General features: G+C 40.3%; 1 protein-coding gene and 1 pseudogene across 1 annotated transcript; both read right to left on the reverse strand.

Annotated features, from left to right (window-relative positions):
- Positions 1-764: 764 nt before the first annotated feature.
- On the reverse strand, positions 765-12,525 carry C8H9orf64 (chromosome 8 C9orf64 homolog). Its single transcript, XM_027550112.1, has 4 exons — positions 11,936-12,525; positions 11,154-11,413; positions 3,702-3,897; positions 765-1,562 (listed from the first exon to the last, which is right to left on the reverse strand). The coding sequence occupies exons 1-4, from the start codon at positions 12,270-12,272 to the stop codon at positions 1,330-1,332; spliced, it is 1,026 nt and encodes a 341-aa protein (XP_027405913.1). The 5' UTR covers positions 12,273-12,525; the 3' UTR covers positions 765-1,329.
- A 7,791-nt stretch (positions 12,526-20,316) lies between these two features.
- Positions 20,317-23,967, reverse strand: LOC113897478 (annotated as a pseudogene).
- Positions 23,968-25,553: the final 1,586 nt, after the last annotated feature.

Below are 25,553 nucleotides of genomic sequence, written 5' to 3' on the forward strand. Positions count from 1 at the left end.
GATGCCCCATTCACATTCCCACTTTGTCATTTGTAAAGTTACTCCGACAAGTTTCCAGCAGATGGCAGTAAAGTGCTTGGAGAAATGACTGCTGCCACTGCTAAGTCACTTCAGTCATGCCAGACTCTGTGTGACCCCATAGACGGCAACCTACCAGGCTCCCCCATCCCTGGGATTCTCCAGGCAAGAACACTGGAGTGGGTTGCCATTTCCTTCTCCAATGCATGAAAGTGAAAAGTGAAAGTGAAGTTGCTCAGTCATGTCCAACTCTTAGCAACCCCCATGGACTGCAGCCTACCAGGCTCCTCCACCCAAGGGATTTTCCCGCAAGAGTACTGGAGTGGGATGCCATCGCCTTCTCCGAGCTTTCCCTAATTTACACACAGTGAGGTGACAAGGTAGATAATTAACAAAAATCAAGATTATGTTAGACGATGGGCTTCCCTGGTGGCTCAGACTATAAAGAATTCCCCTGCAGTGTGGGAGACCTGGGTTTGATTCCTGAGTTGGGAAGACCCCCTGGAGGAGGGCATGGCAACCCACTCCAGTATTCTTGCCTGGAGAATCCCATGGAAAGAGGAGCCTGGCAGGGTACAGTATGTGGGGTCACAAAGAGTTGGACATGACTGAATGACTAACCACATTAGACAAAAGTGGTGGTGAAGCTGAGAAATGAGAGTCCTACAACATAGATAATCAAATTCAAGTAAACTTTAAAAAAATATATGTGGCAAATTCTATTTAATGAAACAATTCATTCCATATTTAAGAAATGTTTAAAAAATCTTTATTCAATGAATTTCAATATAGTTACTCTGGAAAAAAAAAAGATATCCTAAATTGAAAATCATTATGTTAATCAACAAAAAGTTTTAAAATATCTGTCAAGATTGATTTCTATAAGAGTGGCAGCATTCAATACAGCAAAGACCCTACTCTCTCTCATATCAAATGATTATGGTACACAGAAAATTACTATACCATGAAAAAAGATACCGATTGAATGGATAAAATATTATCACTAAAGATCATTATAAGACATGATTAATTTTAAGAAATCTGAGATTTAAAGAAAGCATTAAATTTTCTTCATTATTTCTCTCATGTATCTATAGAAAGGGAAAATATAGTCAAAATTAAACAAGCAAACAAAGGATAAAATTAGGAATACAGGGTGATATATCAGGAAAAGATTTTAAGAGAGTCTGGCTAATCAATTTTCTTGTTGCTGTAACCTCTACCACTTTCTCTTAATATCAAAGCAGAATTGTATAAATAATTATGGTACAAAAATGCAAGGAATTTCTTAGGATCAGTTTACACTATGGGTCAATAATATATGCAACGTGTACGATGAAATGGAATTCCTTTCATATCTTCCCTGTGATCACGGGCATAGTCCCATAAGTAATAATCCAAAAGAATGGAATTGATCTCTCCAGTAGTTTTTTCACCCTTTTTTTCAATAAGCTCCAGAAGACAATCCCGGATCAGCTCGACACACCAAACTGAGCACCCTCTGATTTCTACCTCTTGCCTATTCCCATAAAAGAGCATTTCTCCTGCAAGGAAGAAAAAGAAAAATAAGCACTAATAGTCAATGAAATAAAATGTATTCAAAACTTTACTGTAGGACAAAATGCAGTAAACAGTACTCATTTTCAAATTGTAAATCTCAGACTTTATTTATTTTTGGTAATTTAAACCATGTCTAAACTCGCATTAATTCAAAACTGCAAGTTAAGTTCCACATGGACAGGGATTGTGTCTGATTTGATTGTCTCAATATTCATAGGACCTAGCATGATCCCTTGTATATACTAGCTCCCCAATAAATATCTGCTAATTGAATATGGGTGAGCCATACATTTGAAAATATGACAGCAAGATTATTAAATTATTTAAAAGAGAGGATTTAAAATTTGGGTTTGATGTTGGAGAAAAAAAATTACTGCAAAATTTGGAGGACTCCCAGGGGGCCAAATAAAGAGCACCTCCCTTACCCTTGAGAACTTAATGTTGTCTTGTGGACACTCCAGATACATCAAGAAAAACCTAGGAGATCAAAGTTCTTAGCTTGAGCAAGGAAAACCATGCTTGTTCTTCAGAGTCAGGATCCTTCTGTCAGCTCGGCCTGAATACAGAGCCACTAGATCCTACAGGTATTCAGTGCTTATCTCCAGAGTATATCTGATCCTACAAGGTGGACACTGGCAGTGCTTTGCCAGGGAGACTAGAATTGGGCTTAGCAACTCAACTGTCGTTAAAGATGAGGCAGACAGAGTAAGTGGATGCAGCAGCTGGATGCAAAATGCTGCCCCGTCAAGGTAGACCCCAAAGTTTGAGCATTTTTCTTCTCTTGGAAATCAGAAAATTGAATTTCATGTGAAATCTAATTGTCAAGTGTTGATAACTAATTAAAAATTGCTTAAAACACTGTTCAAGCCAAACAAAACACATCTGCAAGCTATATTTGGCCTCAGGCCACCAATCGGTACTCTTGCACAGAGCTTCGCAGTAGCTGAGAAGCCCTGTGATCCACTGAGACCTAGAGGAAATGCCCTACCCACACTGGTTCCATTCTGTCCCTTGGGATCTTAAATAGTGTTACTTGTGTCCCTTCCATATCTCTATCTCTGATCCTTGGGGCAAGTGGAAGAACAGACACTGACTCAGCATTTGAGTTAAGCCTTTTTGGATGTGTAGGATTTGAACTGAATAGAAGAAAATTTGGGTGAGGGAAACCAGGCAAGAAAGTGTTTATAAAGATAGGAATGTGTATTGCATATACCCTCCCCTCAAAAAAATCAACTGATTATGGCTGTATGTAGAAGAAGCCCTGACTGCTAAAGGTTGTCCCTTTAAAGGTATTCAACAATTAATGATCCCAGACATGAGTATTATGACATAGAACAGCTTGCTATTTTTCAAATGAGGAAATGAGCAAAATGGATTGCCCGAGGCTACATAAAAATGTGGTAGAAGCAACCATAGGAATAATGGTACCTTTATATGCTGTGTCATTCTTATTTTGGGTGATTGAAATCTATTTCACAGGAGAAAATTACTCATCATAAAAACAACTTCTTTTAAAAATAAAGAAAAAAGTAGCTGAAAATATTGCCCCTAAAAGAGAAATTAACATGAAAATTGTACAATATAATTATTTTCCTTATGCAAAGGGATATTTAAAAAGCGAAAAGTTACTTTTCATACAAACACAATCATCTATACTTATGGCAAATAAATCAGCCTAGAAAAGTCAGTGACTTGTGCAAGATAAACCAGCAGCAGACCTTGGAGCCTCCTCACTCAAAATCCAGTACATATTTATCTGTCAGCCCACTTTTTATTTCACAGTGTAGTGTGCTCTTAAGCTTAATTAATAACACTCTGAATACAAACCTGAACTGTCTTAGTGTTGCACACCTTCATGTGACATAAATGTAGGTGTCATTTTAATGTAAGACTCTGAAATGATGATGTCCAGATAGTGTGATTTCCAGCAATAACCATATTCCACAGTGTAAAAAACAAAAACCAATTTTCTCTATAATTTAATTGCCCTTGCATTCTTTACATGTGCTTTTAACAATAATAGTGTTTTGTTTTTTTTTTAAGGGAAGACCTTTTGTGAAAGAAATGACAAAGACTGAACAATTCACAGTATAACAAAAAATGTCTTAATTAAGCTAGCAAACCTTTGAGAAGCTTCTCCAGTAGTTCATTGGAGTATTTCAGGGCTCCCAGGTAAACGAGAACCTGAGGTAATCTATAGTCGGCAAACATGGTGATACTGGAGATGTCCTTAAAGCAGCCATCTCCTTTCCCCTCTAATACACTCCACGTATCTGCCACCAGGATTTGGGCCCTTTTGTAAAAAGAAATTCTTTTCCCCTGATGAATGAAGAGAATATGAATGTTACCTGGGTATCTGAAAGCCTTATGTATGCTATTAAAAAAAGGTACACATCGAAAACATTTTTTCAAGGGTAAATAATCTTACTCTTTGGTAAGAATTTATAGACCTTTTATAGAAAAAAAGGGAGTCTATAGATACTAAATTATCACTCCAGGTTTATTTCCTTTATTTTTCAAAACACATAAAATACAATTCATGTCATCATGGTACTACTTAGTTCTTTTTCAATGACATTACTTTATATACATACATATTTCTGTGCCACTATAATTTATCTGCTTACTATGTTTAAGGGCTAGATTAGCATGGACTGTAGAAAAATATAATTACAATCTACTCCTAGTCTTAATACCAAGGCTAATGACCTCAAATCATCTTTTACAACTGTGAGTCTGCTAACTGTGAAAAAGTATCACTGGCTCCCAAAACACATTCTGACCACCTTGGAGAATGTTTAAATAAGTAAATGACATAAAGAAGTAAATAAAAAATGAAATTAAATTCTTCAAGGATAGACTCCATATAAAAATTCTTTAAGATGATAATATAGATTCCTTTATTTATTAAAAAAAAACTCTATTAAAACTACTTCTTTTAAAAATATTGCTATACTATCCTAATGAGAAATAACTTAATATTGTTTAACCTTAAAGAATACCCCCTGCAATCAATCCAGATGTACTTTTTCTAAGTAAACTAAGTTTTCCATTTTTCTTTAACTAAATTTTCTAAAGCCACCACTAAGAAACTGAGTATTTTGTTTTTTAGGGCAAATACCTATACTCATTTTTTGGTGTAAAGTCTGTAAATTACATTGAGTGATGGGGGAAGAAATTACCACTAAGAAATATTTCTATATCATCTGGGAATAATCTATATTCCCAAACCTACCAAAATATGACAACCTGGAAATTGTTCCTTTATGGATGCTGGACTTTTAGATGGTAACTAGATTTCTAATTCAAGTAAACTTTATTGAATAGCAAGCATAAAACTTAATTCACAAAATAAAACTGTTCCAAAAAGAAGTATTCATCATAATATATATTATAATAGAAGCTATTGTCTCCTATTTTTAACAAGATTCATAGAGCAAGGGCGTCCCAGGCGGCACTAGTGGTAAAGAACCCTCCTGCGAATTCAGGAGACATAAGAGATATGGGTTCAATCCCTGGCTTGGGAAGATCCCCTGGAGGAGAGCACGATGTCTGGAGATTCCCATGGACAGAGAAGCCTGGCAGGCTTCAGTCTATAGGGTTGCAAAGAGTTGGACATGACTGAAACACCTTAACATGCATACATGCATAGAGCAAACAGGAAAAATCTAGGAGCCAGACTTATATAACAAAATCAGTGCCAGCATCTAACAAAACACAAATTGTCACATCATGAGCACTGTTTCCATGGTAGCCAACTAGGATATCATGAAGGTTAGATTATAAAACCCTAAAATGAAAACAAAAACAAATTCAAGTGAAGAATCTAAAAATAAATTCAAATCACCTATAAAGCATTTTTTAAGAAGCTGATATGGTTTTTAGTAGTCAAATAATTTTAGTAACCAAATCTACATCTCTAAAATATTAACTGCTATCACTGAAAATACCAGTAAATTCTCTAGTAACAATTCCCTATATGTTCCATAGGGCTTCCCTGGTGGCTCAGATGGTAAAGAATCCTCCTGCAAGGCGGGAGACCTGGGTTCAATCCCTGGGTTGGGAAGATCCCCGGGAGGAGGGCATGGCAACCTACCCCAGTATTCTTGCCTGGGAAATCCCATGGACAGAGGAGCCTGGTGGGCCACAGCCCATGGGGTCACAAAGAGTCAGACATGACTGAGCAACTAAGTACATAACACATATGTACCATAATGCTTTGCATTAAAGCTTTGCTTTGCAAATAAAATATTTTCAAAATAGTACCTTTATAAAATAATAATCAATGTAAAACACTATAACCATGAGTTGATTTTCTGCAACAAACTTATCATGAACAAATAGAAAGGTCAAGAATTACAAATGCTTAATCATAACGTAACATGTTATCAGTTATGCTTAGTCACCCAGTCCTATCTGACTCTTTGCAACCCCACGGGCTATTGCCAACCAGGCTCCTCTGTCCATGAGGATTCTCCAAGCAAGAATACTGGAGTGGGTTGCCATGCTCTCCTCCAGGGGATCTTCCCAACCCAGGGATCAAAGCCAGGTTTCCCGAATTGCAGGCTGATTCTGAACCACCAGGGGAGAAAAGCTCAAGCTTTTCATGTATATTTATCAGTATGTTAGCATAAAGGAAGTTGATTTGTTAATTAGGGCTTTTATATAGTTACTGAATGGGCTTCCCTGATGGCTCAGTGATAAAGAATCCACCTGCCAACACTGGAGATGCAGGTTTATTAATCCCTGGATTGGAAGTTGCCCTGGAGAAGGAAATGGCAAACCACTCCAGTATTCCTGCCTGGAAAATCCCATGGACAGAGGAGCCTGGCGGGCTACAGTCACTGGGGTTGAAAAAGACTCGGACATGACTTAGCAACTAAACAACAATAGTTACTGAATATTCTAAATCAGAGTCACTTTAAGAGCTTTAAAAAATAAAGTTCTTTTACCCAGTGATCAGAATCTTTGATGGTGGTGCTTTGGAAATGTATCTGAATTCTGAAGTCTCCTGATTCTGGGGCACAGCCAGGTTGAGAAATCACTCATCTAAACTGTTGCATTTAGACAAATTCTCTAACTTCACTAACTTGTTCACAATGTCTAAAAACGAATGATAATCTCAGTAAATAAGTGTAACATTAAAAACAATTATAACTATTTTTAGTAACTTGCTGAAGATTAAAAAATACAGCAATTGATACTACTACAATATTATGAAGGAGTAGGGAAAAGGACACTCAAATATGCTACTGCTGATCCTCTTTGTTATTGTTTTCCTGGAGAAGTGTAACCATTTTTATGTATTATAAGTCTGAAAATCCTGGCCACACTCTAACTCAGTAATCCCATTACGGGGAATTCATTCTAAGGAAATAACTACGGGTGTTAAACTGCTGTGCAATATTGCTTATTTTTACATAAAACTGGAAACAATAAGATATAAAATTTAATTTAAAAATAAAACTATATATCACAATTATTGTGGTAAAATAGTTTGGGCAAATAATTATGGTAATGTACATCAATACAGTGGAGTACTATGAAGCCATTAAGAAGAGTAGCATGGGAAAAAGTTGTGCTGTGAAAGAATTTTTACTGACATAGATGCTCATAATATATTAAATTTTAGAACAGTTTATATAGCATATTTCTTCCCAGCTTATATATATATCTATAGTCTCTATACATATATATACATATAGTCACACACAGAAAAAGACCAAATTGTGAACAATGGTTACCTCTTGGCAGAATAAAGACCACTTCTCTGTACTATCCAAATTCTATAATTAATTTGTTTTACTTTTGCAATTAGAAAAAAAAATTTAAATATGTATAGAAAGGACTTCCCTGGTGGTACAGTGGATAAGAATATACCTGCCAATTCAAGGGACATGGGTTCGATCCCTGGCCTGGAAGATTTCACATGCCTCAGAGCAACTGAGCGCATGTGCCACAACTACGGAGCCCGAGCTCTACGGCCCATGAGCCACAACTACGGAGCCCAAAGTGCGGCAACTACTGAAGCCCACACACCTAGAACCTGTGCTCTGCAACAAGAGATGCCACCACAACGAGAAGCCCTGCACTACAACTGGAGATAGCCCCTGCTTGCCACAACTAGAGAAAAGCCCGAGCACAGCAACAAAGACCCAGTGCAGCCAATAAATAATCAACTAAATTTTTAAAAATACATTTGATTTTATCACTTTCTGAATTCAGCAGCAGTGCCAAAAGTTCATCAGAATTCCTTTAGACTTGGAATTGAGCAAAGTGCTTTAATTATTTGTTTATCTTTTAAATGAATATGCAGAATCACAGATGTAGAAAACAAACTTATGGTTACCAGGGGTGGAAAATTGGGCGGGGGGGGAGATCATTTGGAAGATTGGGATTGACATATACACACTACTATATATAAAGTAGATAACTAATAAGACCTACTGTACAGCACAGAGAACTCTACTCAATATTCTGCAATGGGAAAAGAATCTAAAAAAGAGTGGACAAAAAAATAAATAAATAATAAAGAGTAGACATATGTATAACTGATTCGCTTTGGTGAATTATTTATGTCACCAGAAACTAACACAACATTGTAAATCAACTATACTCCATAAAAAATTTTAAAAATAAATAAATATGCAAAGGTAACTTAAAATTAACTAATCAAAGGATTGAGTCCTCACTATACACTCAGTGTTATGTGAGGAGTCACAGGGATTCAAGAAATATAGTGCCTTGGGGTAACAATAATCATAATCTTATGAAAATATAAATGAAAAATGAAAAAATGTAGTAATACTTCTTTAAGTGAAAGTGAAAGTGAAGTCGCTCAGTCGTGTCTGACTCTGCGACCCCATGGACTGTAGCCTATCAGGCTCCTCCATCCATGGGATTTTCCAGGCAAGAGTGCTGGAATGGATTGCCATTTCCTTCTCCAGGGGATCTTCCCAACCCAGGAATCAAAGCCAGGTCTCCTGCATTGCAGGCAGATGCTTTACAGTCTGAGCCACCAGGGAAGCTTCTTTAAGAAAGTACTAAAATGTTTAAATTTGATTTTTGTTACATTTTGGGGAATTTTCTGTAAGAATGTATTTTAGAAATGAGTACTGATGGGAAATGGCTCAGGTACTAATTTTCATTTTAAAATGTATCAGTCGCAGACTTCCCTGGCAGTCCAGTGGTTAAGACTATGAGTTTCAAATACAGGGGGCACAGGTTCAATATCTGGTAGGGGACTAAAAGCCTACATGCTGCATGGTGTGGCCAAAAAGAAAAAAAAAAAAATGTGTTATCAGCCTTAAAAATTAATCTATATCCTGGTACAGTTTCTAACTGAACTTCTCAGCATATATAACAAATGAAAAGAAAGCACTCTGCTATAAATAAAAGAGAATTTCAGCAAACGCTTACTAACTCAATCTTATCTACCAAAAAAATTCACTCCTTTCTCTCACAGAAACAAAAATTCAGGACAACTTGAAAGTAAACAACTACCTGATGTCCTGAATTCATTCCATCCTAGTAAGGGAGTAAGCAAGTGAAATCGCTCAGTTGTGTCCGCCTCTTTGAGACCCCATGAACTACACACTCCATGGAATTCTCCAGGCCAGAATACTGGAATGGATAGCCTTTCCCTTCTCCAGGGGATCTTCCCAACCCAGGAATCGAACCCAAGTCTCCCGCATTGCAGGCAGATTCTTCACCAACTTAGCCACCATCCTAAAGTCATGTTAAATTTAATCTTAGCCCTTCTTCTACAACAACCACGTTGATTCTGGAATACACAGATTCCAAGCAACATGAATGACAGTTTGATTTCTTTTATACACTGTTTAATATATTTAAATGGCCAGTATGAAATAAGGAACTTGATCTAAATTTCCTGAAAAACAAGGTTGAAATGACATACTTTGAAGACTAAGATAAAGCTCATAGGAACCTCTGCATTAATAAAATGGTTCCTCAGAAGAGAATGAAGTTCAACAGTGGCCTAGGGTCTCTTCCCTAGGAACTGCCTGTGTCCCATCCGTACTACTCTCCACAGGCACACTTAACTGGTCATAATCCATGCCAGGTCAATCAGTCCTTGTCCAGGAGTTTTAGAACTGGAAGCAAGAGAGTTCCTCCCTCTCTCCCTGGTGGCTAAAGTGATAAAATGGGGAACTCTTTTCCTACTATAGAGTATTGAGTAGAGTTACAGACTAGGCTATCACAGAGCACTGAGTAGAGTTCTCTGTGCTATACAGTAGGTCCTATCAGTTATCTACTTTTCTACTTCATGGAGAAAGTTGGTCTGCGGTAAGAGAAAAATGGAGTCAACAGAAACAAAGAAGAGAGGACTGAATCCCCATGGCTTTGAGTCCCTGATCCTGGATATTTATCTCCAAATCTTGTTTTGTGTCTGTCACTTGCAATTAAAAGAATCTTAACATAATCAGGCATCTTTCACTTTACAGTAGAACTGAAAAGCTAGCTATTTCTTGACTAAATGACCTAAGATATTGTACATTAGCTAACCTTTCTATTTTTGAGACTTTGGTTCCAAGTCTACAAATAGGACTATAATGCTCCTTGTCCTTAGCCCTACAGAATTGTTCTGTGGATCAAATGAGTGTGCATGCAAATACCTTGTAAATCATAAAGAGAGATTTGAACAATACTACCATTTTAGTTGTTGTGATTACAAAAGGGTAGCTTTAAAATTCCAAGTTGACATAAGTACTTATTAACTTAGTCAAGAGATTTATATATATGGTCCCTCTTGTTACTTTTAATTCTATTCAACAGTTAAAATACACAGTGATAATGAATTCTAAAAGAATTATACAAAAATAAAATCCAGGTGTATACTAGGAGAGTATACAAAATGTTCACCATTTAAAAAGTATGCCTACTTAAATTTTTTTGTGAAGAAGTGAAGTGAAGTCACTCAGTCATGTCTGACTCTTTGCGACCCCATGGACTGTAGCCTACCAGGCTTCTCCGTCCATGGGATTCTCCAGGCAAGAATACTGGAGTGGGTTGCCATTTCCTTCTCCAAGAGATCTTTGCAACCCAGGGACTGAACCTGGGTCTCCTGCATTGTAGGCAGACGCTTTACCGTCTGAGCCACCAGGGAAGTCTTTGTACCACAGAGCAAATGATACTGTTAAACTACCCTGTGCATGAAAAAGGAAATACATAGTATATATACATTAGAACTCAACATCAAATTTTTTTAAGAGAAAATTTAGTATACATTCTGATTCTTATCCAATGAAGTAAAGTTTTTGAAGTACTAAAAGGACCTCACTATCCCTAAGTGACATCATGTTAAGTCTAGCGTTTTCTTAGGTTTGAAACATTGTAAAGGACAAAAGAATAAAGGAAATACACTGATTAGAAAACATTAAGAGAAGTAATGTCTTTGAAAAACTGCTTAACAATTTTGTTACTGTTCCTTGGTTCCATTAGGAAAAAATTCCAGAATTTAAATTTTTATTCTCGAAAGGAGTTCTGAAAGTAAAAGAGATATCTATGGGAAGATAATTAAGAACTCTAAAATCTCTAGAAGGGGAGCAACTCACCTCAAACTGAGTCACATCTCTGTAAGAAGGAAAGTTTTCAACTACCAGGTGCAATAACTTCTGAGCACTTTTATCACTTTTTTGGACACAATTAAGAAAAGAGCCTCCAAACTTCTCAAGCAGAATTTTCCCGGTTTCATTGAGAATCCGATGCCTCTCTTCTATCAAAGGCATGGGGACATCTGTGTCAGACCGGAGTATATGCCGAACCTCATCAAGGGTCACTGTTGCATAGTAGGAAGCACTAGTTATTGGGATCCCTTAGGAAGAAAAGCACATGCAGAGGAACAATGTCATACTTTTATATTCATTAGGCCCTTGCTTTTACAACATACAATTAAAATGAAACCACTTAAGTATTACAGGAATGAATTAAAAGTAGATGAATAATTAAAAATCAGCAACAGATCCCTCATTCTGTATTTGCTCGTCTGTACTTCCTCAATCACTTCTAACAATTGTAATATTACACCAAATGTATTTTGACTGTGTAGAGTGTGGGATAATATTTGTCCCTTTGCTCCTCAGATATCATCAGAGTGGCGTTCCTAAGAAAACCGACTTTCAGTCTTAGCTGCGACAGTGCTAAGTATTAAAATCAGAATCACTTCACACTGAAGAAAGATTTTATGCCAGCTTCTTCTCGTACTTTTAAGCAGAGGTATCGGCAATAAATTCATCTTATCAATACATTATTCCATGTCCCAGCCCACTCTGTGGGACCCTCCCAGTAAAATGAAATCTCAACGCCACTGGGTCTGACCGGGAGTAGAGGTACCAACCTTCGTCCAGAGCTCTGTTGACCGCGGCGCACAGGGACCAGTACCCACTGTACGTCTTCCCCCCGAACCCCACCTGACATTTATACTCGTCACTCTCCGACCAGAAGGAGAAGTTGAGCGTGTCTGTCACGAACACCCAGTTAACGGCGGCCTCGTCAGTGCCCCTAGGGTTCAGCTCGTGAATCGCCTTCCAGCCCCCAATGCGCAGCTCGGGCCCCGTGGCCTTGGCCAGCAGCAGCTCGGCCACCCTCCGCACGCCTCCGTCATCAATGAACACATCTCGACTGTTCTCGGCAATGAATTTTGCAGACTCCCTGGGAGTCAGAAGCCCATCCATCCCGCACTTCTGTGGAACAGGAACCGACACTTTTGCCCGCGGGCTGGCCAAACGCCCTTTCCTCTCTAGCAGGGACAAAGGCCAGGGTCCCCTACGACTTTCCCTCCCTTGCCACCGCGGGATCGTTGCCCTAACAGGCTCCCGCCCTCTCAGAGAGGATAAGAGAACCGACGGTCCCCAAACCCCTACGGCCCCGCGAGCACCACTGGGGCACAGCGAAAACCAGCCCGAGGCTGCAGGCACTTCCGGGAGGGGGGCTCCGCCCACTCGGGCCCGGGCGCGCGCCCAGACCCGTTTCCGGTTCTGAAGGTCCGGAAACCGCTTCCGAGAGTCGGTCGCGCGCCTACTGTGAGTTGCCCAACCTAAGACCTGAGGACTTACCTGATTTGCCCGTGCGCCCACCCTCCCCCGGGCAGGTGGGCCTGCGAGAACGCTGTGGCCCGAGTTTCAGCTACTCCAACCGGTGTATTGTGTTGCTCTCACTCGGCTCTCGCGCCTCTCCTGCCTACTGAGGGCGAAGTCTGGGCAGGACACCGTTGGCGACACGCTGCAGCCAAGTTCCTGGGACTCGAGGAACTTTATGGCCGTGGGTCATCGTGTCGGGGACCGAGCCACCCCAAGACTGCGACACGGGTTGGCGGTCCCCCCAACCCCTATCCCCCAGGCAGTCCTCTTCATTTTGCTGTATTCCTGGCCCCTTTGGTGGCTCAGACGGTAAAGGATCCGTCAGCAGTGCGGGAGACCTGGGTTCGATCTCCGGGTTGAGATTCCCTGGAGAAGGAAATGGCAACCCACTCCAATAGTCTTGCCTGGAGAATCCCCATGGACGGAGAAGCCTGGTAGGCTACAGTCCATGGGGTTGCAGAGTCGGGCAGGACTGAGCAAATAAGCACACCAGGCCCATTGGGAGATTTAGGACTGGTTGGAATGTTTGGAGAAGTGAATGAGGAAACATCCATTTAAATTGTTAAATTAATATTGTGTGTCTGGATTTGTGCTTAAATACTGAAATACTGAATCCCAGTTAGTCTTGGGCCATGTCAAAAGCAGCAACTGTAATCCCCGTTTTTGCAAGAGAAACTGAGTGGTTCAGTGCTTAGTCCCTGTTCACAGCAGTGGTCTAGGCTGAGATGAGATCTCCAAGTCAAAGGCACTTTCTGTGAACCAAGCTTAGCAATGCCAACTATCCTGGTCAGGTAGGGACTATGTCAGTGGCTCTAATCAACTGAGGAGACATTATTAGAAGATATACGTATCCCCTCACAACCCCAAACTTTAAAAACAAAACAAAAACAAAAACAAAAAAAACACAAACTTTCTAGTAGGATGAGGAATGAATTTTAGAAGTCAATGACCCAAATTTGCCTAGTGATGAAATTTTAGAAACAAAGCAAATATTTTTTTTCTCCTTTAGAGACTTTTATTTCCATGGATGATATTACATGTTCACATCTTTGAAAATCAACTATTAAAAACAATCATCAGTAGTCATCTCTAGTTATGAATTTGGGGAGGATTTGGAACTTTACATCTGACAACTGTGCCCCTAGAAAAGCAGAACATCTTCATCCCTCTTCTCCATTTGGATGAGAAAAAGGAGCTTTTAAGAACTTCACTACGAAAAAAAAAAAAAAGAACTTCACTACGATTTGCTGCTGCTGCTGCTAAGTCGCTTCAGTCGTGTCCGACTCTGTGCGATCCCATAGACGGCAGCCCACCAGGCTCCCCCGTCCCTGGGATTCTCCAGGCAAGAACACTGGAGTGGGTTGCCATTTCCTTCTTCAATGCATGAAAGTGAAAAAGGAAAGTGAAGTCGCTCAGTCGTGCCCAACTCTTAGTGACCCAATGGACGGCAGCCCACCAGACTCCTCCGTCCATGGGATTTTCCAGGCAAGAGTACGGGAGTGGGCTGCCATTGCCTTCTCTGATGATTTGCTCTCCTTGAAAAAGTAACTAATACAGTAACACAGTTATTGAATAAATGTCGACCTGTTGACTATCCCAGCAGTTCTAAGTCTTGGGAGTCAAAGAAGTTGATTAGTACAGAGTTCCCTGGTGGTCTAGTAGTTAGGAGTTGGCACTTTCACTGCCGTTGTCCCAGCTGCAATCCCTTGTGGGGAACTAAACATCCTGCAAGCCATGTGGCCAAAAGAAAAAAAAAGTTGATTGATTAGCAAGAAGTTCTAGCAATCTACAAAAGAATCCAAGAGGTTAAATAATTTAGGCTATTTTCTGAGGCTTGTTGACAGAAAAATCAACAACGTGAATTCTACTATGTTCAGGCTATTGAGTTAGACACAGGAGTAGTATAAACAGAAGTAAAACATTATTTCTTCTCTCAAGGAACTTGTTGAGATAAAGTATAAACTTTGCATGTGTAGGGTGGAGTTTTTTTTTTTTTTTAAGTATGTTTGCAAGATGCTGGGAGTACAAAAAGTGAGTTCTTTACCTACTCAACATCCTTGCCTTCCTTTGTCAGAATTTCTTCCCAACAGGATTTTGATGTTCAGAAATCCCTCTCTCATTCACAGTTGATGTAGCACAGCATTCTCAGCTCCAGAGGTCTGGACTGGTCTAAGGGTAATATTACCCTCTTGCCAGAGATTGGATTAGGATCATGCATGTTCCCCAGTTCACCTCGGTGAGTTGCAAGAATAGGTTTGAAGGCTGCTTCCAGAAAAACTTTTCCAGGAGAACTTTGAGAAGTGATTGACAATTCTTCTGGACATAGTTATTATTGGATGTGAGGCTTGAAATTGCTACAGTTCTTTTAAAAATAATTAATCTTTGGCTGTGCTGGGTCTTTGTTGCTTTGTGAAGCTTTCTCTGGTTGTGGCAAGCAGGGGACTACTCTCTAATTGAGATGCACGGGCTTCTCATTGCAGTGGCTTCTTTTGTTGCCAGATCTCAAGCTCTAGAGCACAGGGTCAATAGTTGTGGTGAGCAGGCTTAGTTTCTCCGCAGCACATGGAATCTTCCTGCATTAGGGATCAAACCCATGTCTCCTGCATTGGCAGGTGGATTCTTTACCACTGAGCCATCAGGGAAGCCCCCACTACAGTCCTTTTGATGGTAACTGGAACAGAAGTCTACATATAGGGGAAGTCAAAAGAACGGCAGAGAGAGAAATGGAACTGGAATCATGGGATTATGTCTACTCTTAAGTTTGTCTTACTTCTAGATCTCCAATTATCTGAGTTAATAAACTTCTTTATCAGTTCAGTTCAATTCAGTTCAGCCGCTCAGTCGTGTCCGACTCTTTGCGACCCCATGAATCACAGCACGCCAGGCCTCCCTGTCCATCACCAACTCCTGGAGTTCACTCAGACTCACGTCCATCGAGTCAGTGATGCCATCCAGCCATCTCATCCTCTGTCATCCCCTTCTCCTCCTGCCCCCAATCCCTCCCAGCATCAGAGTCTTTTCCAATGAGTCGACTCTTTGCATGAGGTGGCCAAGCTGGAGTTTCAGCTTTCACATCATTCCTTCCAAAGAACACCCAGGGATGATCTCCTCTAGAATGGACTGGTTGGATCTCCTTGCAGTCCAAGGGACTCTCAAGAGTCTTCTCCAACACCACAGTTCAAAAGCATCAATTCTTCAGCGCTCAGCCTTCTTCACAGTCCAACTCTCACATCCATACATGACCACAGGAAAAACCATAGCCTTGACTAAATGGACCTTTGTTGGCAAAGTAACGTCTCTGCTTTTGAATATGCTATCTAGGTTGGTCATAACTTTCCTTTCAAGGAGTAAGCATCTTTTAATTTCATGGCTGCAATCACCATCTGCAGTGATTTTGGAGCCCAAAAAATAAAGTCTGACACTGTTTCCACCGTTTCCCCATCTATTTCCCATGAAGTGGTGGGACCGGATGCCATGACCTTTGTTTTCTGAATGTTGAGCTTTAAGCCAACTTTTTCACTCTCCACTTTCACTTTGATCAAGAGGCTTTTTAGTTCCTCTTCACTTTCTGTCATAAGGGTGGTGTCATCTGCATATCTGAGGTTATTGATATTTCTCCCGGCAATCTTGATTCCAGCTTGTGCTTCTTCCAGTCCAGCGTTTCTCATGATGTACTCTGCATATAAGTTGAATAAGCAGGGTGACAATATACAGCCTTTTCCTGTTTGGAACCAGTCTGTTGTTCCATGTCCAGTTCTAACTGTTGCTTCCTGACCTGCATACAGATTTCTCAAGAGGCAGGTCAAGTGGTCTGGTATTCCCATCTCTTTCAGAATTTTCCAGTTTATTGTGGTTCATACAGTCAAAGACTTTGGCATAGTCAATAAAGCAGAAATAGATGTTTTTCTGGAACTCTTGCTTTTTCCATGATCCAGCGGATGTTGGCAACTTGATCTCTGGTTCCTCTGCCTTTTCTAAAACCAGCTTGAACATCAGGAAGTTCACAGTTCACATATTGCTGAAGCCTGGCTTGGAGAATTTTGAGGACCACTTTGCTAGCATGTGAGATGAGTGCAATTGTGCGGTAGTTTGAGCATTCTTTGGCATTGCTTTTCTTTGGGATTGGAATGAAAACTGACCTTTTCCAGTCCTGTGGCCACTGCTGAGTTTTCCAAATTTGCTGGCATATTGAGTGCAGCACTTTCACGACGTCATCTTTCAGGATTTGAAATAGCTCAACTGGAATTCCATCACCTCCACTAGCTTTGTTCGTAGAGATGCTTTCTAAGGCCCACTTGACTTCACATTCCAGGATGTCTGGCTCTAGGTCAGTGATCACATCATCGTAATTATCTGGGTCATGAAGATCTTTTTGTACAGTTCTTCTTTATAGTTAAAGACATTTTGAGTTAGGTTTTCTATTATTTTCTATGAAAGCATCCTAGCTTACACAGGTAGCAGATCCTATCTGATATCTTATGATTTAGTGGGAAAAGTAGACAATCAAATGTCTGGGTAGAGTTATACGTGAGCAACAGAAACCAGACTCCAGTGACTAAATGAAAAAGAGATTGTTATTATCATACAGTAAGAACCACAGAAGTAGACACTCCAAGGCTGGTGCAGCTATTTGAGAATGTCAGCAAGGAACTAGGCTCCTCTTTTTCTATCATTAGTATGTGGCTTTATAGTTGTAAGATGGCTCTAAAGGGCCAAGGAAACATACCAAGTGAGTATGTTTCTTTTGAAAACCTTTACCAGAAGCTCTATCCCTTAGGCATAGGCTTTTGAAGAGAAGATCAGAGAGGGAGGCATGATCAGTGATGTTGTGTCCCTATCAATTTTCCCCCTCCTGACCAGTAATCAAGTTTGATTATTCCAATTATCAGTGAACCGTCAGTCTGAATAGCTGAATTAAATTTCAGGCATTGGCAACAATCATTGCTACATCTTCTATTTTCTATCATGATTGATTATGACAGATACTTAAAGAAAATGAGTTAAAATGCATTCTTGAGCATAAGTTGCAAAAGTTGGCTGGAGCAATGGATGGACAATAGACTAGATGGGAGTAGTGGACAATGGCTAGATAGGAGTAGTTTCTGATATATGCAGAAGGAGGAAAACAAAGAAGTAAAATGGATTTTGTGAAGGTAGGATATCTGTTGTTTTCATTTCTCATGACTCTCCCAAAGTGATCAATAGACTAAAGCCCCAAGAAGACAACAGAAAAGAGATATAGTTCACTACTGTGTAATTTTCCAGTTCAGTTTTTCCTTGATTTATCCATATATCGCATTTAAAATTGACTGCATGCGTGAGTGCTAAGTTGCTTCAGTCGTGTCCAATTCTTCGACACTATACACTGTAGCCTGCCAAGTTCCCCTGTCTACAGGATTCTCCAGGTAAGAACACTGAAATGGCTTGCCATTCTCTCCTCCAGGGGATCTTCCTGACCCAGGAATAGAACCCCCATCTCTTACATCTCCTGCATTGGCAGGTGGGTTTTTTATTTTTTATTTTTTTACCACTGGCGCCATCTGGGAAGCCCCTTAAAATTGACTACTTTCTTAAAATTCACTCTCAACTTCTAGGGCATTGTGAAAGTGTAAGTGAAATTCTCTCAGTCATGTCTGACTCTTTGTGACCCCCATGGACTGATGGAATTCTCCAGGCCAGTATACTGGAGAGGGTAGCCGTTCCCTTCTCCAGGGGTCTTCCCAACCAGGGATCAGACCTAGGTCTCCTGCATTACAGGGAATTATCCTAGTTTTCTTAGAAAAGAAAAGACAAGACTCTTCTCTTCCTACTCTATTCTTATTGTATGTAAAATATCCCACCTCCAGGCTTGGATTAGGGACAGAATGGACTCCTTCTGATGAAAACTCTTGAGGATAACTATCATTTCCATTATAGAGCATTAACATTCTTACTATTGTTCAAAACCAATTAGAATTTTTTTGAACCATAGTTTACTTTTAGCTAGTGAAATATTAATATTTCCTACTTTGGAGGAAGAAGTAAGTATTATAAACAAAACAAAACAAAACAACAACTCAGTTCAGAGCTTCCAGATTGGTGAGATTCAGGGAAAGTAACAGGATGGGAAAGCACAAGCCTTCTACATCCCTTCCTACATACCTTGCCCTATCCATCTCTTGTGTCTGGCTGTTCCCGTGTTGTATCCTTTTACAGTAAACTGATAGTCTATAATTACTTTCCTTGCTGTGTACAGATTACACAACAAAGTTCTGGAATAAGCTAGACAGTCCTTGAGAAGTTTGCTGAGTTCCAGTGATGTTCCTTTAGCAGATTCCAAGCAAGACTTAAATGTCATTGAAGAAGTGATTTGAATGATATTAGAGATCATCAGTTCCTGCCTGTCTGCCAAATTCTCTTCACCACCATCCAGACTTGGTGTATGCACTGCTTTGCACATGCGGTCTCTTTGAACAATATTGAACTCACCACACTTCATTTCAGGATATAACACAAAATATTGGTCTGGTAATCACCGTTAGCTCAAGGTTGCTGCAAGCTGGAGCTGAGCTGTCAGTGGAATGGAGTCTGGAAATCATCAAGAAAGGGGTTGTTGCACTGCTCAAAGACAAGCTAAAGAAGTTTCCAGAACTGATATTCAAATATGTGGAAGTAGGGGGGAGAAATTGAATGAAGGCAGCCAGAAGTTATGAACTTCCAGTTATAAGTACTATTTTAATGTACAACATGCCAAATATAATTAACATTGCTGGATGTTATATATGAAAGTTGTTAACAGAGTAAATCCTAAGAGTTCTCATTATAAGAAAAACACATTTCCTTTCTTTAATTTTGTACCTATATGAAGTAATGGATGTTCAACTGAACTTATGATCATCACTTCACAATAAAATTAATGTATGTAAATCAAATCATTATGCTGTACACCTTAAACTTATACAGTGCTGCATGTCAATTATATCTCAATAAAACTGGAAGAAACTAAACAACCAAAAAAAAGACACCGAAATATTCGGGAGAGACTCTGAGGAACAGAAGTAGACAGATTGGTGTATTTTTTAGTAAAGTATTGCAGTAAGCCAGGCTTTCTTCCTGCAGATCCTCGCTGACACCGTCCCCGATTCAAATTCCCTGGATCCACCTGGGCTGGACCCCGGCAAAGGATCACACAATTGTGTTTGCAATGCATACTTTGATTTGGAGAATTGGTGCCAGTTGGCAGTAGATCACTTAGATAGTAGTGGGGGAAAAAACGGTGTGGGCAGAGAGGAGATTCACAACGCTAACATATGTGAAAAATCTGCTTTTAAAAAGTGCAAAAATAAATAGATACGAAAGAAAACTATGGTGACAGAACCTGAGGCAGGGATTAAGTGCTAATGTTTTATCTATGAGGTGTAGTCTGAGGGCACTGACAGTGAAGGAGAGGGAAAGAGGAAGTTTGGTTGGCAAGTGATGTGTGCTGGCTACTGCTTTGTGGGGAGCCTGGAACAGACGCAACTTTGAAACAGTCTACACCACACTGGACAAACTACTCGAAGATACTGTCTCTCAGAGAGGTTTGTGGAGGGAGAAAGGGAGGAAATTCTCCTCTTTCTCTCTTTTTTTGATGTTTTATGATTTTAATGTTCTTTACCTTTCAACATAAACTTCTGATTGTGTCGATTGTGTCTAAACAATAGGGGAAAAGACTCTTCAGGAAAGATCTTCCAAAATTCACCGTATCCCTCTCTTCAAATACTATAAAGAGAACGTTCAAGTGAACAAAGGATACAAGAGTTTAACAGAGAGTTTTAGTTCAATGGCTTAACTAAAAAAGAGCCAACCAACCAACCTTCTTTTCTACTCTTTCAAAGGAAAACAAAAGTGAACCTGAGAACTTCTAAATCTTTTTTGGGGGGGGGTTTGGTATCCAAATATTTCTTTAAAAGGAAGGGAAGGTGGAAGGGGAGAGGGCCACCACTGTTGCTAAGATTACTATAACCCAAGAAGTCAAGGATTCTATCAAATTCTAAAAATCTCTAAATGTATTACCGAGAACCACATTATTGGAAATATAAATGCATAGGGATATAAACTATTTGGTAGTAAAAAGACTTTGCTATATAAACATGTAGGATGTCACTTTAATCTCTTGATGAGAATTACAGTACAGAGAACAATCTCCAGTTTGCCCTTTAGTCTGGAATTCCTGAACACTTAGCATGCCGTTGGTGTTGCCCTGAACTAACAGCTTTGGAACCCAGAAACTGCTGTCATTTTGTAAAGGATCACGAATCACGCTCCTAGAAGACACCATTCACCCCACCCCCACGCTTTGTGTTTGTGTGCCTCTAGATACAAATAACTGTAATTTGCATAATTAAGTCCACAATCAAGTCTGAATACTGAGATCTAGCTAGAAAAAGTAGCAGCAAAGGCAACCTAAGCTAGTTTGTTAGAAAAGCAAGAGGAAGATTTCTCAAACACTTCAGTTCAAGTGGGGAATCCCTGGTGACTCAGTGATAAAGAATCTGCCCGCAATGCAGGAGATGTGGGTTTGATCCCTGGGTCGGCAAGATCCCCTGGAGGAGGAAATGGCAACCCAACCCACTCCAGTATTCTTGGCCTGGGAAATCCCTCAGATAGAGGAGCCTGGTGCACTATGGTCCATGAGGTTGCAAAGAGCTGGACACGATTGAAGCAACTGATGACATGCATGCAAGTCCCACCAGCTGTGGATGTTTTGCTGTTGTTCCTTGAAAAAGAAGAATCTCTATCTTCCTGACCCAGAGACAGAACGTTTCTCTTCTCCATTGTCAAGCGGATTCTTTACTACTGAGCCACATGGGAAGCCATAATAAACATGTCCATTCAAGAAAAATGCCATGTTTGTTAAGGTTTTTTGGAGCAATTCCCAAGTTACTTTAAACTTTGTACGTTATTCAAGGACAGAGTGCATATTGGTTGGGATGTGTTCGTCACTGATACATCTCCAAAGAATATTTCATGGAGGCTACCAACTTCTGAACATCTTCTATCCTGCCATCATTATTCAAAGAAGCCATGATACCTCCCACAGACCCATGCCCTTTCAAGGAAATTATAGTGAATTCAAGAGCTTTATCAAGAAATCTTTTATTCTAAAGCGGCATCTCCATTGGCATTGCCAATGCAGAGTGAAATATTCATCTTGCTTCTATTCTGGGTTTCACTAGATATACATAGAATCCTTCAGAATTATCAATAATATGATAAATCATTTGAGATTTGATGGAACTAAGCTTCATGGCTGCTTCACCACTATTATTCTTTTTTTTTTTTTGAGGGGGTGACTTACTTGACCAGAGATCAAACCTGCACCCCTGTAGTGGAAACATCGGAGAAGGCAATGGCACCCCACTCCAGTACTCTTGCCTGGAAAATCCCATGGATGGAGGAACCTGGTGGGCTGCAGTCCATGGGGTCGCTAAGAGTTGGACACGACTGAGCGACTTCACTTTCACTTTTCACTTTCATGGATTGGAGAAGGAAATGGCAACCCACTCCAGTGTTCTTGCCTGGAGAATCCCAGGGACAGGGGAGCCTGGTGGGCTGCCGTCTATGGGGTCACACAGAGTCAGACACGACTGAAGTGACTTAGCAGCAGTAGCAGCAGCAGTGGAAACATGGTGTCTTAACCACTGGGTCACCAGGGAAGTCCTTTGCCACTGTTATTCTTGATCTACTCCAAGACCAAGCTGATGCTGTAGAAACAAGGAAGGGAGTTGTGTTGAATAAAGTGTTGTTTCCGGCCTGCACTTTGTATTCCACAAGGGAAGGGCACTCTCTGAGGGCAAACCCTAGCAGGATATCTTGAAATATCACCATCGTGACCCCTACAGAGCCAGCATTCTTCTGGGCACCATCAAAAATCACACCAAACTTTTAAACATCAAACTGGTTTATATGGGAAATTTGAGGACATGTCAAAAAGCAGCCACTGCTCCTTTGACATCAGGAACAAAGCAAAATTCTGCTCTGGGCCTGGTCTCATTTGTGCAGTAATACATGCAGTGGTGACCTGATTGAGGTTCCAGGGTCTTGGATTCAGAATTTTCCTGTAACTTCTAAGTTTAGAATGGATAACATTCACAGTTCCCAAACTTCAAGGCTTCTGGGGCCTTAGGTGACCAAGCTTTTGCCATCGAATGGCTGGCACACCTCCCTACTTTCAGGTCAATCAAGCTTAAGGGGATAGCATGGAACTGGCTCATCCAACCCTCCTCTTTGCACAAAAATCATTGTCTGGAATGGCTAACAATTTCTGCACAAGATTCTATATGTTATTAATAATCTTAGCTAAAGCTGATAGGCTGTAGCTCATTTCAAGAACATGAATGCCAGCTCTTTGTGGCCTAATAATTCTTTCTATATCTCTAACAACACAGAGCTCAGTAGCTTGTTGCCCTGAGCTGAAATTGACCACCTACCTCCAGGTGTCTTCAGATAGTGGCATAGGTAGAGTTGGCCAGAGAGGATTTATCAGTGGGCAGTCAGTATCTCTCTTCTATTTCCTTTTGGCCAGAGGTTTCCCTGCTGGGCATGTTAAGAGTTGGACTATAAAGAAAGCTGAGCACCAAAAAATTGATGCTTTTGAACTGTGGTGTTGGAGAAGACTCTTGAGAGTCCCTTGGACTGCAAGGAGATCCAACCAGTCAATCTTAAAGGAAATCAGTCCTGAACATTCATTGGAAGGACTGATGCTGAAGCTGAAAACTCCAATACTTTGGCCACCTGATGCGAAGATCCAACTCATTTGAAAAGACCCTGATGCTGGGAAAGATTGAAGGCAGGAGAAGGGGACAACAGAGGATGAGATGCTTAGATGGCATCCCCGACGTGATGGACATGAGTTTGTGTAGGCTTCGGGAGTTGATGATGGACAAGGAAGCCTGGCATGCTGCAGTTCATGGGGCTGCAAAGAGTACATGACTGAGCAACTGAACTGAACTGCACTGAACTTCCCTGCTGGGAGTTAACTCCACTAGCATTTCAGATTGCATCATCCAGCGCTTCGGTGACTGTTAGGGAAGGCAGATCCACTGCCTGTGAGGTGTGGTATTTTATCAAAGTCTGAAAGTGAAAGAGAAAGCCAGAAACTTAGGGCACATTGATAGTTGCTCTGTATGTTCAGTGGCAGCCTTGAGATAAGGCCTGGCACTCTCCTAGAAAATGACTGATTTATGCCCAAAATGGCATCGCTGTGAAGGCCCAAGTGACACTGGTTGCAGTAGTGGCAGCTGAGGTGGAGCAGGAAGCTGTCACCCATACTTTGTGGCTCTCCTCCCTTGAAATTAGCAATGCTGCCTGTACAAGAAAAGCCCCTTAATGCAACAACATGGATGGACTTGGAGAAATTACGCTTAGTGGAATAAGCCAGACAGAGAAAGACAAATACTGTGTGATATCACTAACACATGGAATCTAAAAAATACAACAAACTAGCGAATATAATAAAACAGAAGTAGACTTATACAGCGCAAATCAGTGGTTAGGAGTGGGAAGAGGGAAACAGGGCAAGACTGGGGTAGTGGATTAAGAGGTACAAACTACTATGTGTAAAATAAATAGGCTACTGGGATATATACTATACACACAGAGAATATAGCAAATATTTTATAATTATATAGTATAACTAAAAATTGTAACTCACTATATTGTACACCTGCAACTTATATAATATTGTACCTCAACTATGTCTCAATAAAAAATTTAAAAGACTCTTCATTTGATGGGCTGCATATAATAGCAAGTGATCAGCTAATTAATTTAAGGAAAATTAATTTTTTAAAAAGTCACAAATGGGACTTCCCTGGTGATCAAGTGGCTAAGACTCTGCACTCCCAAGGCAGGGGGCCTGGGTTCAATACCTGGTCAGGGAACTAAATTCCCCAACTAAGAGTTCACATGACTCAACTAAAGATCCTATGTGCAGCAACTAAGATCTGGTGCAGCCGAATAAACAAATAAATATAAAAAAATAAAATGAGAAAGTTGTGAAAAATCTCTTGGGATGGAAGGGAAGGCTGGGGAACGAGATATGTAAACAGAAATCAGGCAGTTCTAGAATACTGAGAGCAGGAACCACCCAAGGTTTTACTGATGCTGCTGAAAAAATATGATAATTTTACCTTGTTTCCATTATTTTGTTCAAGGTACAAATTCCCAGGACAAAGTGCATTGTTGGGCAAGCCTGGGTCAAATGCCTACACTTTTGGGTGATAAGGCATCTCAAATGACCAAGATTTCTATCTCATGAAGTCTATACAACTGGGAGAGAAAAAGTCTAAAAAGAAACCTGGGTTCTATTAGAAAAGAAAAACTGATGCTGTATTATTTAATAAAATTCACCCTTATGGCTGTTCAGCATCAAAACCAATTTTATTCCCATATATATATATATACCTTCAACAATACTCCTGCCTAATAGAATGCAGCTATTCCTCATTAAGTAAAAAAAATTCTCACTCCTTCTTCAGGAGATAATTCAATGTCTCATGACTTACTGCATCAAAATCTATGTCAAGGATGTCTAAGTGAAATAAATTTTTGCTCTAGCTCCAGCTCAGCTGTCTTAGATCAAACCCCTAGAAGCAGAGCCCAACCCAGGGATTCTTGCACCAGGGATGTGCTGGGGAATTGCTCTCAGATAAACGGAGTGAGGGCAGCAGGATAAGGCAGGGAATCAGTCAAGCCATGATGTGGTCTCAGTCTGATTCCAGAGTTCTGAAGTCCAAACTGTACACAGATTTGGTGCCAGTTTGAAACACAGGTATGAATAAATGACCTCAATTAAAAAGGTCACATGATCTTACCAAATAAAGGCTCTAACCCAACTGGGGCCACCTCCACCTG

This window comes from Bos indicus x Bos taurus, chromosome 8 (assembly GCF_003369695.1).
Source record: "Bos indicus x Bos taurus breed Angus x Brahman F1 hybrid chromosome 8, Bos_hybrid_MaternalHap_v2.0, whole genome shotgun sequence".
Lineage (NCBI taxonomy): Eukaryota > Metazoa > Chordata > Mammalia > Artiodactyla > Bovidae > Bos > Bos indicus x Bos taurus.

Excerpts from the sequence above, each read along its gene's own strand:
- C8H9orf64 (XM_027550112.1), bottom strand. The coding sequence starts at position 12,272 with ATGGATGGGCTTCTGACTCCCAGGGAGTCTGCAAAATTCATTGCCGAG. Across the intron at positions 3,898-11,153 it reads GAGATGTGACTCAGTTTGAG|GGGAAAAGAATTTCTTTTTA; the intron begins GTGAGTTGCTCC and ends TTCATTCATCAG. Across the intron at positions 1,563-3,701 it reads ACTGGAGAAGCTTCTCAAAG|GAGAAATGCTCTTTTATGGG; the intron begins GTTTGCTAGCTT and ends TCTTCCTTGCAG.